Source organism: Phocoena phocoena, chromosome 2 (genome assembly GCF_963924675.1).
Source record: "Phocoena phocoena chromosome 2, mPhoPho1.1, whole genome shotgun sequence".
NCBI lineage: Eukaryota > Metazoa > Chordata > Mammalia > Artiodactyla > Phocoenidae > Phocoena > Phocoena phocoena.
Genome location: NC_089220.1, coordinates 97,826,363 through 97,846,198, shown reverse-complemented (window position 1 = coordinate 97,846,198; position 19,836 = coordinate 97,826,363). Strand labels below are relative to the sequence as shown.

The 19,836-nt window shown below is 35.5% G+C and overlaps 1 protein-coding gene across 2 annotated transcripts in view; it reads right to left on the bottom strand.

Moving 5' to 3' along the window:
- The window catches only part of UNC13C (unc-13 homolog C), a 597,834-nt gene that overhangs the window by 201,697 nt on the left and 376,301 nt on the right, over positions 1–19,836 (bottom strand). For both annotated transcript variants that reach the window (XM_065872546.1, XM_065872547.1), the window contains one exon: positions 4,918–5,051. In XM_065872546.1, the coding sequence (XP_065728618.1) occupies positions 4,918–5,051 (134 nt within the window). The remainder of the gene's footprint in view (positions 1–4,917; positions 5,052–19,836) is intronic.

Below are 19,836 nucleotides of genomic sequence, written 5' to 3'. Positions count from 1 at the left end.
GCTTTTCAACAGGTGCAGAAACACCTGCTTGTCCCTCCCCCACTGTCATGGCTATCCACCTGGGCTCAGTGCAGAGGAAGCAGGCAATAATGCCCATCTTCCAATTTCTCCTTCCAAGGGGCTTAACTATATCTTTTCCCATCTATTGCCTGAGGGTACAGCTTTTAGTTAGCCTGCATCTAGGTGCTGACTTTTATCCTTTTCCTTGAAACACTGACCGGCCTTGGCACACCCTCAATTAGGGAGCCACTAAGAACAAAGATGGCAGCTTGGACAACCATAAAGGTTTGAGAGACAACCAGAAGCTTGGGCTGGGCTGATTGATGAGACAGTCTGTCTAGACTGGGAGAGGTGGTTGTCTAATCTAATGTGCAGAAACCAACACAAAGAGTCAAGGAAAATGAAAAAAAAAAATAATAAGGAAATACGTTGCAAACAAAAGGACAAGATAAATCACCTGTAATTGACCTTAATAAAAGAGATAAGTGATTTACCCAATAGAGAGTTCAAAATAATGGTCATAAAGATGCTCACTGAGGTCAGAGAACAATGCATGAACAAAGTGAGGATTTCAGCCAAGAGAAAATATAAAAGACAAAGAGAGAATCCTAAAAGCAGCAAGATAAAAGGAGTTTGTTACATTGAAGGGGATCCCTATAAGACTATCAGTGAATTTTTCAGCAGAAACTTTGCAAGCCAGGAGGGAGTGGAATGATATTTCAGAATGCTGAAAGAGAAAACCTGCCAACCAATAATATTCCACATGGCAAAGTTGTCCTTCAGAATTGAAGGAGAGACAAAGAGTTTTCCAGACAAAAGCTGAAGTTAATCACTACTAGACCCATAGATATACGGATCAATAGAACAGAGAGTACAGAATTGGACTCAAACATATAATTAATTGATTTTTGACAAAGTTACCAAAGCAATTCGATGGGGATAGGATAATTTTTCTAACAAATTGAGCTGAAAAGATTAAACATATGAAAAAAATCCCCAAAAATCTTAAACTCTATATCATACCATATACAAAAAATAACTGGAGATGAACCACAGATCTCAATGTAAGATATCTAGAAGAAAACTACAGTATTGCAACTTGACTCTGGGTGTTGCAACATTTTCTTAAGTAGGACACAGAAAGCCCAAATTATAGAAGAAAATAATCAACAAATTGGACTACTCTATCAATTATTTTCTTAAAAACAGCTCTCCAAAAGAAACTAGTAATAAATGGAAGAGAAAGTCACAAACTAGGAGAAAATATTGCAGCATTTACATAACAGTAGACCTTTATTTAGTATAATTAAAGAGCCATTACAACTCATTAATAAGAAGATAAACATCCCAATTTGGAAATGGCAAAAAGATTTGAACAGACATTTCACCAAAGAAGATATATGTATTGCAAATAAGCAGATGAAAAGACAGTCAATATCAGTACTTAGGAAAGTGCAAATTAAAACCACAAGGAGATATCACTACACTTATTTGAATGGCTAAAAGTAAAAAGTCTAATAGTACTAAGTGTTGGAAATGTACAAACACTTTGGAAAGTGGTTTGGCAGTTTTAAGAAATATTAAACATGTACATATTACATGACCCAAGGAAAATAAAAGAATATGTCTACACAAAATCTTGCAAACAAATATTCACAGAAACCTAATCTTGAAAAAAATCCAAATTTACCCCCTAACCTTAACCCTAATCCTAACAGATGAATGGATAAACATTTTGTGTTGTATCTATATAGTAGAATATTACTCAGAAATAAAAGGAGATGAAGTATTGATACCCACAACCACCTGGATGAATCTCAAAATAGTTGTAATTAGTGAAAGAAATTAGACAAAGAAATGTACATAATATATTATTCCTTTATACAAAAGGATAAAAATTTCTAACTAATTTGTAGTATTAGAAAGCAGACCATTGGTTGCCTGGGGTGGGTTACATAAGGCACACAGAAACTTATTGGGGATATAGATATCTTTATTATCTTGATTGTGGTGATGGTTTCATGGTTAGATGCATATGTCAAAACTAATTAAATTTTTAATTGTATTCAGTTATACCTCAATACATCTATTTAAAAGGGAGAGAAAGACCCACATTGAAAGATCTGAAAATACTGTGCTTAATAGTTTTCAGTTTCAATGAAATAGAAACACCTGGAAAGCGACTTCATGAAATTAATCTTTAAAATGTGAAGACGTATCAGTCAAAGAAATACTCTAGTACATCAGTTAATCAATGGAGTATGAACAGAGAGAACAGACACCAATTACACATATGGATTTACTTTAATGTATTCATTAATTCAACCAATATATATGCCTGGATACATACTAATATACAAAATAAAACAAATCCTTCCCCTCATGTTTACTTTCTGCAATTATTATAAATTGTTATCAAACCTGAATAAGCAAATGCTTGCAATATTTTTTTAGTCAAAATAACCATGAATACTTCATTCAATTAATTATTTATATCAATAATCTTAGATATTAAAAACAAGAAAGATATAAAAATAAGACCTATATTTTTAAATCATCCGTTCTCTTGCCATTACCTTCAAAATAAAACCCAAAACTTGTTTTAGCTGGACATGTCCTTCACAAACTGACCTGTGCCTTCATACTCTGGTGTATACAAACCACACAAGGGATACTTTATTAATAATGCAGACTTCTGTGCCAAATTCAGATTTTAACTCTGTAGATTTGGGATGGAGCTCAGAATCTGCATTCGCAACTATCAGCCTATTTGATCCTAACAGTCTAACTACCCAGTGAGATAATTAGTGATGCCTAAATGTGATGACACATTGCACAAATAAAGAAACACGCATGAATGGAAATCTCACAAAATTACACAAACGCAACATTGGCCACTAAGAGCACACCTTGCTATCTAGGTGAGTTCACTTAAAATATAGATTTAATTAAATGAGAAACAAAATGCAATGATCCTTAGTGAGCAAAAACTCTTTAGAACATCTTCAAAATCTGAGCAAATACAATCATAAAGCACAGATTCCCAACAGAGGGAAAGTGTTCAGCTCTATTAGAACTAGGTTTTCATTGGAACAAAAGTGACTCCAAACTGACACTATAAACAAAAATAAAAAGCAAGACAAAGACATTTCTCTTCTTTCCTTGTGTCCTTGCTCATTTTTATACTTAGTAGACTTAATTTAGCTCATAATTTAAAATTTATTTTTGCCATAAGTAAACGCATTCCCTCCACTTCCTTTAACACAGTCACAAAAAAGTAACTAAAATCTTTGTATATCTTTAATGGTATATGATTAAGAATGATTCTGGGGAACTTTGATTCCATGATTTTATAATGTTATCTTTTAATAGTCATATCCTGAATATTTGGTAAATGTAAAGAATTCATTTGATTAAAAATAAAATCCTTTCTAATAACTTTTAATTAGCATTTCTCAGCAGATGTTTGTTTTCATTCCATTCTCATTAATCAAATGACCTACCCCAGCCCGAGGGCACAGTCTTAAAACAAGTTATTGATGTCCCTACCTTTAGGAAATCTACTGTATCTTCAAGAAAGATCCAAAGAATGAATGAGAAAACATATCTAGCCCATAAAGCTGTCCAGGAGGAACTGAGGACATGCCATATGTTAAAAGAGAGGATCTATTCCTGAGCTATCAGAAGAGAATAAGAGAAAGTCTCTACAGATGGTCATCATGATACACTCTGGCATCAGGCAGAAAAGGTGGGTATAAGGGGAAAAGGAAGAAGAAAGTGTAAAGGTAAACCTAACGATGCTGTCATGCCTATCAAAGAGAGGAATACTTTCTCCACATTTAGAAGAAATTCAGGGCAGGTGAAAATGGGTGGTGAAGAAACAGGAAAGGATAAAAATTGGAATACTTACAGGTATTTCTTCTATAATTGGAATTTCAATTGTATTCCACACAAGCTTTTTGACCCTAACTGTCTTGACCAGTACTAAAAATTAGAAATAATAAAACCAGTTCTCCATATTAAGCCTGAATGTACATCATGGTTTGTCTATTTCTGCTATTCCTGCTGCCCACAGGTTTTCAGGTATGACCAATATGTCAGGATATTCTCTCCATTACCAGATTGCAAATGCCCTGCGGGCAGAGTCAGCTGTTATTTTGGTTGTATAGCTCTCAACGTGTGGGTGTGAAATAAATCCTAAATGTGCAACATTAAAGGTGGACTGGATCTTGGAAATTATCTGGTAATATATCCTTATTTTATATATGAGGAAACTGAGACCCAGGGCAATTAGATAATTTGCCCAAGGTCTCATAGCTAGTGTTAAGTTGATAAGTTGATGATTTCAGAGTCTTCTAGAACAGCCACGAATTTTAATTCATCTGCCTTGTTAACCTGCTCATAATTTATAAATTCTATGCATGGAGGCATAGGCTTAGGTTATTTGAGAAAATGGACTTGTTCTCTTAAATACTGCATTAAATTTGTTACATCTAGCATACACAACTATTTTGAAAGCAAGTTTTTTTGAAAAATCCTTACTATTAATAAAGTCACGGTGGAATACGTTAATACTCTTTAACATTCTTTTTAGTTTTGGGGGATTGCATTTTTTTAAATTTTAAGACAATGAAAGAAACCAGTGGAAAGAAGAAATTTTTCTACATCAAATAAAAATAAATTTGTGGGAAATATTTGTCTCCATATCCAAATAATCACTCTGTATGAGGCTGAAACTAAAAATTCATAATATCACTGAATTAATATTTACTGATAAAAGTAAAAATATACTGCTTTCTATAGCTTGATTTTGGAAAAGTTTGTCATTGTCATGAGAGTATAAGCCATACTTCAAATATTTTGCTTTCTTAACTTTAGTGGAATAAAATCCAGTTATTACCAAAACAGTGTACTTACTGATTCAGGACAGGAGTGTAGGCAGTTTTATCCTCATCAATAATCGTGACCATCAGTGTAATAAGTTGGGGCCAAAAATCCAAATTCTTGGTGGTTGGTCCCTGATCTTCCCGAGGAATGTCCCGTTTCTTACTCTGCTCACAAGGTCACGCAACATGCAAAAGAAAAGGTCAAATGGTATGACTTTAGTTACATGTCACTGTCAAACAGGAGGATTAGAGAAAAGGGGTAATGGAACAACTCTCAGATCATGCTAGCCAAAGCTATTAAATTCAGGTTTCCTCTCTTCATTGAATGCATCCCACAGGGTAAAGTCACAATGGCCAGGCTTGAACTCCTAAATACTTTGGTTCTGGAATGGAGGTTTCTCTTCCTCTACTGCAGTTCATGACCTAAGAAATTATTATTGTAGAAATTATCCCTTTAATGTGGCTTCTTCCAAGGCAAAAGGTTGAATTGTTTGTACAATGATGTGTGTGTGTGTGTTGTATATAAAATTTGCCCTGCCTATTTGTCCATAGTCACACTGGTAGTAAAGTGGGCTGAACTCAAGCAAGACTGCCTGGTTACAAAGCCAGTACTGTTAAATACGACAGCATATACAAGTTGCATGAATGGTCTGGAACTCTCTCATTCCACTCACAAATGTATCTAGTTAACAAAAACTTCCTAAGTCTATCTTTCTTTTTTGTGCATGTATGTGTATTTAAATCATATTGGAATCCTTCTTGATTTACAATACTGAATGAATTCTCCACTCTCACCTCTAGGAAGAGTGTTGCCTCAATGATCTAAATTTACAGTGAGATTAACAGAGTATAATAACAATTTTGAATGTTTAACATCTAAACTTCATATTCAACAAACACAATTCCTTTGAACACACAAATAAATTATTCTGGTCACTTTGTTTGGTGGGCATTCTTCTTATAACACGTCTTTCACATGTACTTTTCTAAATTAGGCAAAAAAGATAAAGACGAGACAATTTTCACTCAAGTATATGACTCAGTGGGAAGCATATTGTTTCCTTGTTTTTGCTAAATTATTTATAATCTTATATATCCAGGATATCTGAAAGCTCCAATGTGTAGCTCAGGAAATTTATGGGCTCTCATACAGAAGGTGGATTCGATTTTACTTGAGCCAATCTTTTGCCCTATCCAACTACCATGTCTTTTCCAAAGAACAGCCACCCTCTGCTGAATGGTTGTATGCCTATCGTCTAATGCTGCCCAGGACAGGTAACCAGATTTGGATGAGTCATCACACTATTATAGTCTCACTTAAGTTAAAATATAACCCTGTATTAAATCCACTTACTGTTAGAGACCTCATACGCCGACTATAATGCACCTTTAGGGACTTTAATTTTCCTATGGTGCTTCCAAATGCTGTTGATTTACCTTTAAGCTCAAAATTTAACAGATACTAAAAGTTGAAGAGCTAAAATAGTCAAAAAATTAGTGGCTAGGACAAATTACTTCAAATTGCCAGAATGAACTATAAGCAATCTCCAAAGGATCTTAAGAATCTTATATACCTGGTCCCTGAGAACCACTTGAAACTCTGGCAGCCTTCCTCTTTTAATTCCTTTGGTACACCAAGGCACATCAGAAGATCTTTAATAAGAAAAAGGCAGCAAAAAAGGCTTACAAATGTCTGATTTCGCCTACGATTAAATTACATTTTCTATTGAAATTTATCTTTCTTTTATGAACGAGAATTTATTATGGTCACAATAACGTAATTATTTACTCATTACATTAAGCTCAATAGATTTCCTTCTCTAGGATGTAGTTAGAAAGCCAGAGAACCTGGTGAGTTGTGAAGATTGTAAGTAAAATGAGTTCTGATGGCCACGGTGGACTATATGAGAATACTATTATTAGTCATCTTGATGTGTATATAGCCGAACTATATGCCTAACGTTTCAAGTAATGTGATTAAATAAAAATAAATGACTACTGATGATATGTCTAACACCAGAGTCACTTATCACCATTCTGCAAAGAGTGATCTGGGAAACGGCAGAGACCAAAGTAGTTGAATATACATTAATTCCAAAGTCCCTTAGCTGTCACAGATTACTTTTTTATGACATCAGAGGATTACAGGTGGTAATGATTTTTGCATAAAATTCTGTATGCTGCATCCGAATAAACCAAACCTCATGCTGAGTCACGAAGTTTTTACGTACCACGTATCAGTAGCATACATCATGCTTTATGTATTTTGCTAGTGCATTTGAATAAACTGCATGGTTGAAACCTGTAGTACAACCATTATATAAGAATACTTACTTGACTGCTTAGGGACTCAGTTTTTCTAAGTAACACTTTATGAATATTTAAGAAGTCTACTGGGGCATTTGAAATTGTGGTTGGAAAAATTAAGATAATGGCAGTAGAAATTCTGAAAGCTAGTAATAAGTGTATTAATATGTACTAAAACCCCTATGAATTAATATGTATCGCAAGAAAAATTTAATAAAATATATTTATATTATATAAAAGTGTAATATGCATTAACCTCATTAATAACAAATAAAATACAATAGGTTTATAAAGCTATGACTTAGTATGTCAATCTTAATATGGTCATTGTTATTATAGTGTCTAAAAATTATTTTGTTAATAGATAACTGAGGAAAGAGATATGAAAGAAACACTGTGAAAGTATAATGGGGAGAGAAATTTTTAAAACTAGAAAGTCACCAGGGTGTAGGATCAGCTGAAAAACCTTCTAGTCATCGTATTTACAAAGGATATTTCAATACAAAAAGCTTGTACAGACAAGCTGATAAGATGTACATTATACTTTCACAATATCAAAGAAGAAAATATGAAGATACTCCATTAAGAAGAGATCAATATACAGAGAGAACCATTATATGTAAAAAAGTGTTGAAATAACAGATTATATCTTCATGGTAGTAGGACCTAGCAACAATTCTAAGGTTTCTACAACATATTTCTGTTCCATCCCATGTATCTGTTCAATAAGCATATAATTTTGAAATACCTCCTCTAAGGAGCTGGCCAGACAAGGGTTGGGGGGAGATATTTGGTAGAGCAATGCAGTGGGATGTTTAAATGCAAAGGCACATGACACTAATTGGGGAATTACTAGCAATGTGAGGCTGCAGGCTTTTGACAAGTTTCTCTAACATTAGTTCTACTGGATATTAGTGAGTATCTCACACACACACACACACACACACACGCATGTGCACGCACACACACACACACGGTCCATGCTCAAATTGAGGAAATTTTGCTTAAATGAAGTTAAATACGTTATTTCCAGACTTCTTGTAGTAAGATGCTAATGTACATTGTGATTCTCTAAGATGGTGGTTCTCAAACTTTAGTGTTTTTCAGCATCACTGGGCAGGCTTGCTAAAACACGGATTGGTAGGCTCTACCACCAGAGTTCCTGATTCAGTAGGTCTAGGGTGAAGCTTGAGAATTTGCATATATAATAAAGTCTCAAGTAATTCTGGTGCTGTTGGCCCCAGGGCCAATTTGAGAGTCTTCTACTCCCCTCCTATTCCCCACATCCCATCTTGTAAAACATTCCACAGAAAAAGCATTCCTCTGAGTGTACTTTGGGAAACAAAAGGCTAGAGATGCAGGGGTCAAATACTGAAAGATATTTTGTGTTATATGAAGGGATTTGCATTTAAACTAAATTTGATGAGGACTATTATATGATTTTAAACACGGGAATACTTAATTACAGTTGTGTTTTTAAAAAATGATTTGGCAGTAGCAGGAAGTTTGATAAATTAAAACTTATGAAATAGTCAAATAAAATTAATAGGTTTAGGAAAATACTTATGAAATAGTTAGGTAAAATTAATAGAACTCATTATGTAAATGGTGAGAAAGAAGAGAGAGAGGAAAAAGTCAATGGAACTATCCATAAGGTAATTAGGTAAACCAGCCTGGAGTTTAGAAAGCACTCTGGACTACTGATATAGCTTGAAGAATTCCAGGATGTATGTGGTAGCTGAAATTATGGAGTAAACAAGTTTACTCAAAGAGAGAGAGAGAGAAGACTACATGGCTAGAGGCAAAACCTTGGGGAGAAAGTCTAAAAGAGAATAACATTTTATGAAAGAGGGGAATAGATGGGGGAGTGAGGCCCCTGTTGAAATGGGAGAAAATGGGATCCAGAGTAAATGTTGGAGGATTAGCCTTGAATGTAAATGAAGAGCAAGGCTTCCTCTGAGTCAGGCAATAAAGAATCTTGCAGATAAGTCTTGTTGATGGTGAGAAAGGACAGCTAGAAATTTCTATCCTGAGAGAAGAGAAGGAGTAAATAGTAAAAGTTTGAAACAACCTCTGCAAGGAATGAAAGTGGGCCTTGAGTTGGACCCAGAGTGGCCCTGCCAGGGAGCTGGGGAGCGCTGTTGAGGTTGGGGCCCTGCACTTACAAGGATGCTGCTCTGGACCATCATGAGTTTCCTCCAGGACTGGATTCAGAAGTCAAGGAAACAGACTGTTGGATTTACTACTGGAGGGCAATGAAGTAGGAAAAGGATTTAAGTGTTTGACCAGAATGGTTGGAGTGTTGGAACAAATATATTTTATGGTCCAGAGGAAGGAAGAAGAGAAATGGGAGGGAAGATGGAGGAGTAGATCTAGAAAAAGGAGGGAGGAGAAAGGAAGGACAGCAGATTGTTGGAGGAGGATGTTTGTGTTTAGGCATTCAGACCATGGCGGGGCAGGAATAGAGATCACGTAAAGGGCTCTAGAGTGGAGGTTGAGAAGAGCTGAGGAAAATGATACCTCTCAGGTAAGATAAGTAAGCTGTGGTAACTCTAAAAAGAACTTACAGAATTTGTGTGTGTGTGAGCAGGTGACTGCTGCAGTGTACGTAGAAAGATGGTCTTCTTTCAAGGTAAGTGATGGCTGAAAGTTTTGGCAACGAGGCTTATAGATGGAAAATCAGGACAGCGTGAATATAAAGACACAAAAGAAAACAAAATAGAGGTAAGCCTGAGTATTAAAAAAGAAATAAGCTTTAAATTATAACAAAAAGGCTAGCAAAGTAAATTAATATTAAAATATGAACTAGATAGCTCTTTTATAATAAGTTTGCAACATCCTCTGACTCTGAGTTGGCTGTATGTCTTCTCATACTTTGGAGATAAGGACATCTTAGCCCTAGCAGTTCACAGGTTAGAAAAATTGGAACTCTGTTACTGGTTTTGGAAGCAAAACATAAAGTTTCAAATGCTCAGGGGATTTGAGATCTTTATGAAGAGCAACGTGGACAGTTAGTTTATCAGCCAGGAGAAAGGAGGACATTTATACTGGCCTTCACTTAAGCAGGATTAGATACAGTTTCTCTAGGTACCCTTCCCACAGCAGGTGGAATATTTTTTACATCCGTGGAGACACGCTTCTTGCTCCTCTCTCCAAAATATTATTGCCTTTCCTTCATCGTCTAATAATACTTCTACCATCTCCAAAAACAGCAATAGAGGCATCTTTTTAACTCATTCCATGGTCAGTTCTGACAACAAACTTGCAGCCTTGGAGACTGAATATACAAATGAACAATGGCCAGACCACATATGACAGAAATCTGACCCACAATCTCCACAACAACCAGTTTGGGAAACCAAGCCCAAATCTCTGCAACAGTCGGCCCAGAATGATCAGGACTTGGTCAATGACTGCCAGTTTCCTTATATTTTACCCTGACTTCTAACTCAGGACCAAGCATTGAAAGCCAAATATGTCCCCCAAATCATGCACACAAGATGCCTTCTTCTAGCTAGGTGACTCCCAGTTTCCCCAGGCCAACAAGCTCTGATGATACTAGACCTGAAACCTTCCCTGCTGTTTTCACTATAAAGCTTTTCCACTTCCCTGTCTGCTGTTGAGTCTCGGCCAAATAAAAGTGATGTTGGCCGCCTTCGCTGTTTGAGCAAGATCTGAATAAATAGCCTCTATCTGTTCTCATTTGGGTGGTCTTCATTGATTTTCAAACATCAAAGGCAAACATTAAAATCCTGATTTCAGAGATGAAGAAACTGAGGGTTACCTTATTTATGACCGCTTCTTCTTCACTGAAGACAGAACATGTAGACCACATTAAAAAACGTATAGCTTTGGTTTTCTCTCTATATCCTCAACTCCAAGCCCTGGTTACATAGTTTATAGACACAGATGACAACCATTACCTCCCACTAATAATAATGGGCTGATTTTTATCCTGAGTTATATATCTTGAATGAGAAGGAATGCTTTCAGAAAATAAAATTATGGATGCTTATGTGAAATCCCTGCACAGGTCCTGCATTCTTGAGACTCTCACAACTGCTCAGCATTCATCTGCAGTTTGAGAGTTACAGGCACAAGGAGGGTTTGGTTCTAAGTTAATTGCCAGTTGTTTTCTCCCTCAGTTTTAGAGCTTTCTTTTTTTTCAACCATTTTTAAAGTATATTTAATTTACATTGTTGTGTTAGTTTCAGGTGTACAACAAAGTGATTCGGTTGTATGTATATATACGTATAACTTTATAACTTGTAATAATCTATAAAGGAAACTTTAGTAAGAACTTTGGGGACACTGGATACTGATGAATGATGAAAGAGTATTAATTAACAAAGCTCCATAAATTAGGAGTTTGGGATTAACATTAAAAAATAGATATAGATATGGATATCTATTCTTTTTCACATTTTTTTCCATTACAGTTTATTACAAGATATTGAATATAGATCTCCGTGCTATACTGTAGGTCCTTGTTGTTTATCTATGTTATATATAGCAGTGTGTATATATTAATTCCAAACTCCTAATTTATAGAGCTTTCTTAATTGATACTGCTTTATAATCAGTATCCAATGTCCCAAAAGTTCTTACTAAAGTTACTAGTTAATCCTTACAGTTCATATAACTGCAGTCATTTTATCTGCTTCTCCCAATTAGTGTCGGTTTAATTCCATTCAACTTTGGGCAGGATGGACAACCAGACATGGACATAATAGGAGATCCAGAGAGTGAAGTTCCAACACTTCATAGACTCCCACTCTACTTGCCCAAATATAGGAAACCATCAAAATGACACTGTAGTGTCCAGAATGACTTCATTAAAATTGCTTATCTTGGTAATTCCAGAAGGCTAAATCGTTGTTTGACTGATTACACTTAGGGAAAATGATGTGAGTCTCTGATCAAGGTGTGAAGGGGTAGATAGGAAATTTAAAAAGCAGGATGTTAAAATATTTCAGGGAGGTTTGTACCTAGAACAGGAAGAAAATAAACAAGGAGAAAGATTGTTAAGATGTATTAACTGTATGTGAGAAACTTGGTCACCACACCGAAGAATTCTACAATTCTTTGTCAGCTCAGACAAAGGCAGTCAACTGGATTCCAGGGTCTTGCATGTGGAGTAAAATCAAAGACACTGTCCACAGGCAAGATAAGAGAGGAAGAGAGACAGAAGTTTATATCAGCGAAGAAGTAAATGCAAATCTTTTTTGCTCACTTCTTAACAGCCAAGAACTCATAGACCTACCCACACTGCTATACCTCTTCTGTTCTTGAGTCACAGTGTAGTACTGAAACATTTACTGCAATTTCTGCATTCTACAGATGAGGAAACAGCCTGACAGATGAGGAAACTGAGCTTGACACAAATTACTCAGCTAAATGGCAGAAGACAGAGTTGGATTTTGTTTGTTAAGGCATAAAGAAGCAAATTAAGTTATTGATCAGCAGGTTCATGACCCCTCCCTCTAATTAAAAAGTTTGAAAATGACTGCTAAATGGAAGCATTAGTAACTGATGACCTAAGTCTCCTTACACATCTTAAGAGCTAAGATAAATGGGGCATCCATTTTAAGGTGGTGCCAATATTTCCCATTACTTATTGAAAAAAAAATTTTTTTGCCTTTGGCAAAGTTTATTTCATCTCTTACTTAGACCATTTGCAAGTTTATCACCTTTTTATCAACCTAATTCTTCAAAGGTTTTTCCACTATTAATCTTAAATGCCTTCTTCACCACTGAATTTTACTGATATATAGTAAGTCACTTAAACTTGGTCATGAATGGGAGAGACTCTGGGAAATTATTCTGAATGAGGTTCAGTGCCTGGATTCTCTAATGAGCTGGATTGTGATCATACACATAATGAATAGCCCTGAGTATTCTGGTTATGTGTGAGTCAATCTGAGTTTACTTTCATCACAAAGTTGTGCCATTGTTGCTTTCTGGGCTAACTGGGGCAGAGTCTAAATTCCAGTTGCCATAATTAATTGTATAACTAGCTTTTAAAATCCATAGCAAAAATGCTTTGGGACAATGTGAATTGTAACTTTTGCAGAGAACTTAAAAGAAACATACTAAGCAGTGAAATCTGAGACTATATGCAAAGCTTCCACTGGCCAGTGTTTTTCTAAGTCTGGTCCATAGACCATCTACATTAGAATCACCTGGGTTTCTTATTAGAAATACATACACTTGATTTTAGAGTCCCTGTTGCAGACCTACTAAATTAAGATAACTAGAGTTATGCCTGGGAGTCTGGACTTAACACGTACAGCTCTGCTCTTCCGAAATCCTCACATCCATAGGTAGAGTTCACTACTAAATTGTCAGTAAGTCAGTTAAAAATAGGCCTGTTTTTGTTTGTATTTTTGTTTGTTTTTTTTTTAAAGGAAGGGTGATACAGCTCTTCCTGGATGCCAATGTCAGTCATAGGTTGCTAGATTTTGCATTCTGTGTGATGACAAAAGACTTCTCTTTTATCTTTACATATGACAAATTTCCAACTACATAGTTATCCAATTTTAAGAGGAGGTGGAGTAACTTATTGGATATTTATGTGGTGCCCATTCCAGGTGTTGACAGATTGCTATGCTAATCCCTTTGTAACACATTACTTTTTAAATTAAGAGTCACTAGGAAATTACTGTTATACCCAAATAATTTACTGTTGCTAATTGAGAAAAAAAAAATTGAGCACCGAGTGGTCTTAATAAGAGTAATTACTAAAAACCAAAAATATGTTAATATGGTTAGAAAAAAAACAAGGAATTTCCATATATTAGAATATTGTATTTGTATTACAGCAAAACAGAATCTTCACTGGGTCTTTTCAGCTTCAGTAAGTCTGAGATATCCTGACACTTTAATTGCCAAAACTGCATTTCAAAATTTGGACACTCCATGTGGTTTTTAAAATCTCTATGATTCCTTGAATTTCAATAGACTGTACATAGTTAATGATCTATACATACTATAAATTGTCATAACTTTGAATGTGGACTTTAAATATATCCACACAAATCAGTTAACAGTATGGAATAATAGAAAAAAATAATTGAACATGGAATCAGGAACTTATATTCTGTTCTAAGCTTACATTAATTTGTCCAAACTTGGGCAAGGAATTAATTTCTTCAAATTTGGATTCTTAATATTGAAATCAGAGTATACATACCTAATCCTATTTTTCTGGTAGTTCTAGCAAGTATATAAGTAGAACATCTTCAGTAAGAGACATTTATTACCGTAACAGGTGAATACTTACTTTTAATTAAATTTATGGTAAATGCTCTGCTAATTGACAAGGTTCTTGTTCAAATTCTGACAGATGTATAAGACAGTTTCTTGAACATAAAATATTAATGGATAAACTAATAGTTTTCCCCTTTTCTCTTTACATAAATTAAACTTGCATTAAAAAGAAAAAAATGTAATAGGTCACATCTAGAAGGCATTTATTTTCAATTTAAGATATTACATATTAAAGACAACTAGTAGTACTGAGACCAAACTCAGGAGTACCATGAGAGATGACTTCAAATACATGATGGACTGTGGTATAGAAAGAGGTTAGAAGAGAAATTGGATTTGTCTTGCATGGTCAAGAAAATAAAACTAGTACTTGTGAGTAAAACTTTCAATAGAGAAGGTTTTAGTACAACATAAGGAAAAAATGTCTAAATATCAGATCTCTACAAATGTTATAAACTTCCAGACATTTAAAGGTATACAAGAAATCCTTTGTCCATGTTGTATCTAAAAATTGGCCACAATCTCTGAGTTTCTTTTTAATATACTGTCTATGATTATACTCCAGTAACTAAATTCACAGAGATGAACACATAAGTTTTAAGCATTTGATGGGATGTTGATTACAAATACATGTTATTTTTTATAGCCTTATTGATGTGCAATTGATATACAAAAACTGCATTTATTAATGTACACAGTTTGATGAGTCTGAACGTATGTATACATCCACAATAGAATCACTAAAAATAAGGCTATAAACCTAGCCATTGCCTCCAAAAGTTTCCTTGTGTCCCTTTCCTCCCACCCCTTTCCCCTCTAGTAAGAATATTTTACAGGAGCCCTATCCTCCCAACAAATTTTTAACTTCACAATATCATATTATTAACTATAGGCACTATATTGTATAACAGATCTCTAGAACTTGTACAACTGTAACTTAATACCCATTGAATATATGACTACTATTTTTAAAGGGTAGAATACACTGTGGCAGAGAAAGGATAGCTGTTCACCATATCTGTTTCCCCTTTTCCTTGAGTACACAGCTAGACTACTGTGGAGGATTTAAGATGCCTTTAAATTCTTTGATAATCCTTTCATAAAAGGTATGCCTATATTTCCTTCCCTTGAATATGCGTGACTTTGACCAAAAGAATACGGCAGAAGTGACCTATCTCTGTTTCGAGGCTGAGGTTTTAAGAAACTGGCAACTCCCAATTCCTATTTCTTGGACCACCTGCTCTTAAAATCCAGCCACTAAATTGTGAGGACACCCCAGTAGCCCCATGGAGAAGTTCATGTGGAGAAGAACCAACAGACCTGGTGCAGTTCCCAGATGACAGCCAGAATATCTTGCTAGCCATATGAGTAAGCCCCTGGGAAGTAGATTCCCCAGCTCCAGTCAAGCCAGACCAGCTGAAGCTGCACAGAACGGAGATGAGATTTTGACACCCAGACCTACCCACATGACAGATCTGTGATCAAAATAAGCTACTGTTACAGTTTTCAACTGCTACGATTTATGGTGGTTTGTTAACTAGAACAGAATTTAATGCTGGAAGTGGGGTGTTAATGTTAAAAACCTAAAACCTGTGGCATTGATTTAGGATTGAATGGTAGGCAGAAGCTAGAAGGGCTTCAAGGATATCGTTAGTGAAATCGGAAGACTTCCTCGTGAGAACCTAAAGGACAGTGAGGATACTGTTATTTTAGGCCAGATAAAAGGTGACTCCTGTTACTTAGCAGGGAATATTTGTCAACGTTGTCACCTGAAATAAATATAGAGTGTAGAAAATGTGAGCTGGTGGATTTGGCAGAATAATGAATCTGTCAAGTGGTTTCTCAAAGTCATGTAGAATAACATAAAGCTGGAAAGAGAGATGAGCTAAAAAACAAATGAATCATTTTCCAAGCAGAATTCCAAGGAAATATAAAGGAATGAGGACGTTCTGGGTTCAAAATGAAAACTTTTTCATCCTTAATCTCCCCAGAACACAAGACTTTCAAAGCGAGAAAGAGTTTCAGGAAACGTATCAAACCCAGGGTACTTTACTAGCATGACTCTATGGTCATGCAAAGATGTCTAGGTCCAAAGCAGGGTTCCTAAGAGGGTTATGAATATTAAAAGTGTATGCAGTACAGCAGAAGCAAGAAGAACTACAATCCTGCAGCCCGTGGAGAAAAACCACATTCACAGAAAGACAGACAAGATGAAAAGGCAGAGGGCTAGGTACCAGATGAAGGAACAAGATAAAACCCCAGAGAAACAACTAAATGAAGTGGAGATAGGCAACCTGCCAGAAAAAGATTTCAGAATAATGATAGTGAAGATGATCCAGGACCTCAGAAAAAGAATGGAGGCAAAGACCAAGAAGATGCAAGAAATGTTTAACAAAGATCTACAAGAATTAAAGAACAAACAAACAGAGATGAACAATACACTAACTGAAATGAAAAATACCCTAGAAGGAATCCATAGCAGAATAACTGAGGCAGAAGAACAGATAAGTGACCTGGAAGACAGAATGGCAGAGTTCACTGCTGCAGAACAGAATAAAGAAAAAAGAATGAAAAGAAATGAAGACAGCCTAAGACACCTCTGGGACAACATTATATGCAACAACATTCGCATTATAGGGGTCCCAGAAGGAGAAGAGAGAGAGAAAGGACCTGAGAACATATTTGAAGACATTTTAGTCGTAAACTTCCCTAACATGGGAAAGGAAATAGCCATCCAAGTCCAGGAAGGGCAGCAAGTCCCATACAGGATAAATCCAAGGAGAGACATGCTGAGACACATAGTAATCAAATTGGCAAAAATTAAAGACAAAGAAAAATTACTGAAAGCAACAAGGGAAAAACAACAAATAACATACAAGGGAACTCCCATAAGGTTAACAGCTGATTTCTCAGCAGAAACTCTACAAGCCAGAAGGGAGTGGCACGATCTACTTAAAGTGATGAAAGGGAAGAACCTACAACCAAGATTACTCTACCTGGCAAGGATCTCATTCAGATTCCATGGAGAAATCAAAAGCTTTACAGACAACCAAAAGCTAAGAGAACTCAGCACCACCAAACCAGCTCTACAACAAATTCTAAAGGAACTTCTCTAAGTGGGAAACACAAGAGAAGAAAAGGACCTATAAAAACAAACCCAAAACAATTAAGAAAATGGTCATAGGAACATATATACCAGTAATTATCTTAAATGTGAATGGATTAAATGCTCCAACCAAAAGACACAGGCTCACTGAATGGATACAAAATTAAGATCCATATATATGCTGTCTACAAGAGACCCGCTTCAGACCTAGGGACACATACAGACTGAGAGTGAGGGGATGGAAAAAGATATTCCATGCAAATGGAAATCAAAAGAAAGCTGGAGTAGCTATACTCATAGCAGATAAAACAGACTTTACAATAAAGAACGTTACAAGAGACAAGGAAGGACACTACATAATGATCAAGGGATCAATCCAAGAAGAAGATACAACAATTATAAATATATATGCACCCAACACAGAAGCACCTCAATACATAAGGCAACTGCTAACAGCCATAAAAGAGGAAATCGAAAGTAACACAGTAATAGTGGGGGACTTTAACACCTCACTGACACCAATGGACAGATCATCCAAACAGAAAATTAATAAGGAAACACAAGCTTTAAATGACACAACAGACCAGATAGGTTTAATTGATATTTATAGGACATTCCATCCAAAAACAGCAGATTACACTTTCTTCGCAAGTGCACATGGAACATTCTCCAGAATAGATCACATTTTGGGTCACAAATCAAGCCTCAGTAAATTTAAGAAAACGGAAATCATATCAAGCATCTTTTCTGACCAAGACACTATGAGATTAGAAATCAGTTACAGGGAAAAAATGTAAAAAACACAAACACATGGAGGCTAAACAATACGTTACTAAATAACCAAGAGATCACTGAAGAAATCAAAGAGGAAATAAAAAAATAACTAAAGACAAATGACAATGAAAACATGACAATCCAAAATCTATGGGATGCAGCAAAAGAAATTCTAAGAGGGAAGTTTATAGCTATACAAGCCTACCTCAAGAAACAAGAAAAATCTCAAACAAACAATCTGTTACACCTAAAGGAACTAGAGAAAGGAGAACAAACAAAATCCAAAGTTAGTAGAAGGAAAGAAATTGTAAAGATCAGAGCAAAAATAAATGAAATAGAAACAAAGAAAACAATAGCAAAGATCAATAAAACTAAAAGCTAGTTCTTTGAGAAGACAAACAAAATTCATAAACCATTAGCCAGACTCATCAAGAAAAATAGGGAGAGGACTCAAATCAATAAATTTAGAAATGAAAAAGAAGTTACAACAGACACTGCAGAAATACAAAGCATCCTAAGAGACTACTACAAGCAACTCTATGCCAATAAAATGGACAACCTGGAAGAAATGGACAAATTCTTAGAAAGGTATAAACTTCCAAGACTGAACCAGGAAGAAACAGAAAATATAAACAGACCAATCACAAGTAATGAAATAGAAACTGTGGTTAAAAATCTTCCAACAAACCAAAGTCCAGGACCAGATGGCTTCACAGGTGAATTCTATCACACATTTAGAGAAGAGCTAACACCTATCCTTCCCAAACTCTTCCAAAAAATTGCAGAGGAAGGAACACTCCCAAACTCATTCTATGAGGCCACCATCACCCTGATACCAAAACCAGACAAAGACACTACAAAAAAGAAAATTACAGACCAATATCACTGATGAATATAGATGCAAAAGTCCTCAACAAAATACTAGCAAACAGAATCCAACAACACATTAGAAGGATCACACACCATGATCAAGTGGGATTTTTCCCAGAGATGCAAGAAGTGTTCAATATATGCAAATCAATCAATGTAATACACCGTATTAACAAACTGAAGAATAAAAAACATATGATGATCATCTCAATACATGTAGAAAAAGCTTTTGACAAAATTCAACACCCATTTATGATAAAAATTCTCAAAACGTGGGCATAGAGGGAATCTACCTCAACATAATAAAGGCCATATACGACAAACCCACAGCAAACATCATTCTCAATGTTGAAAAACTGAAAGCATTTCCTGTAACAACAGGAATGAGACAAGGATGTCCCCTCTCACCACTGTTATTCAACATAGTTTTGTAAGTCCTAGTCACAGCAATCAGAGAAGAAAAAGTAATAAAAGGAATATAAATTGGAAAAGAAGAAATAAAACTGTCACTGTTTTCAGGTGACATGATATTATACTTGGAGAATCCTAAAAATTCCACCAGAAAACTAATAAAGCAAATCAATGAATTTGGTAAAGTTGCAGGATACAAAATTAATGCACAGA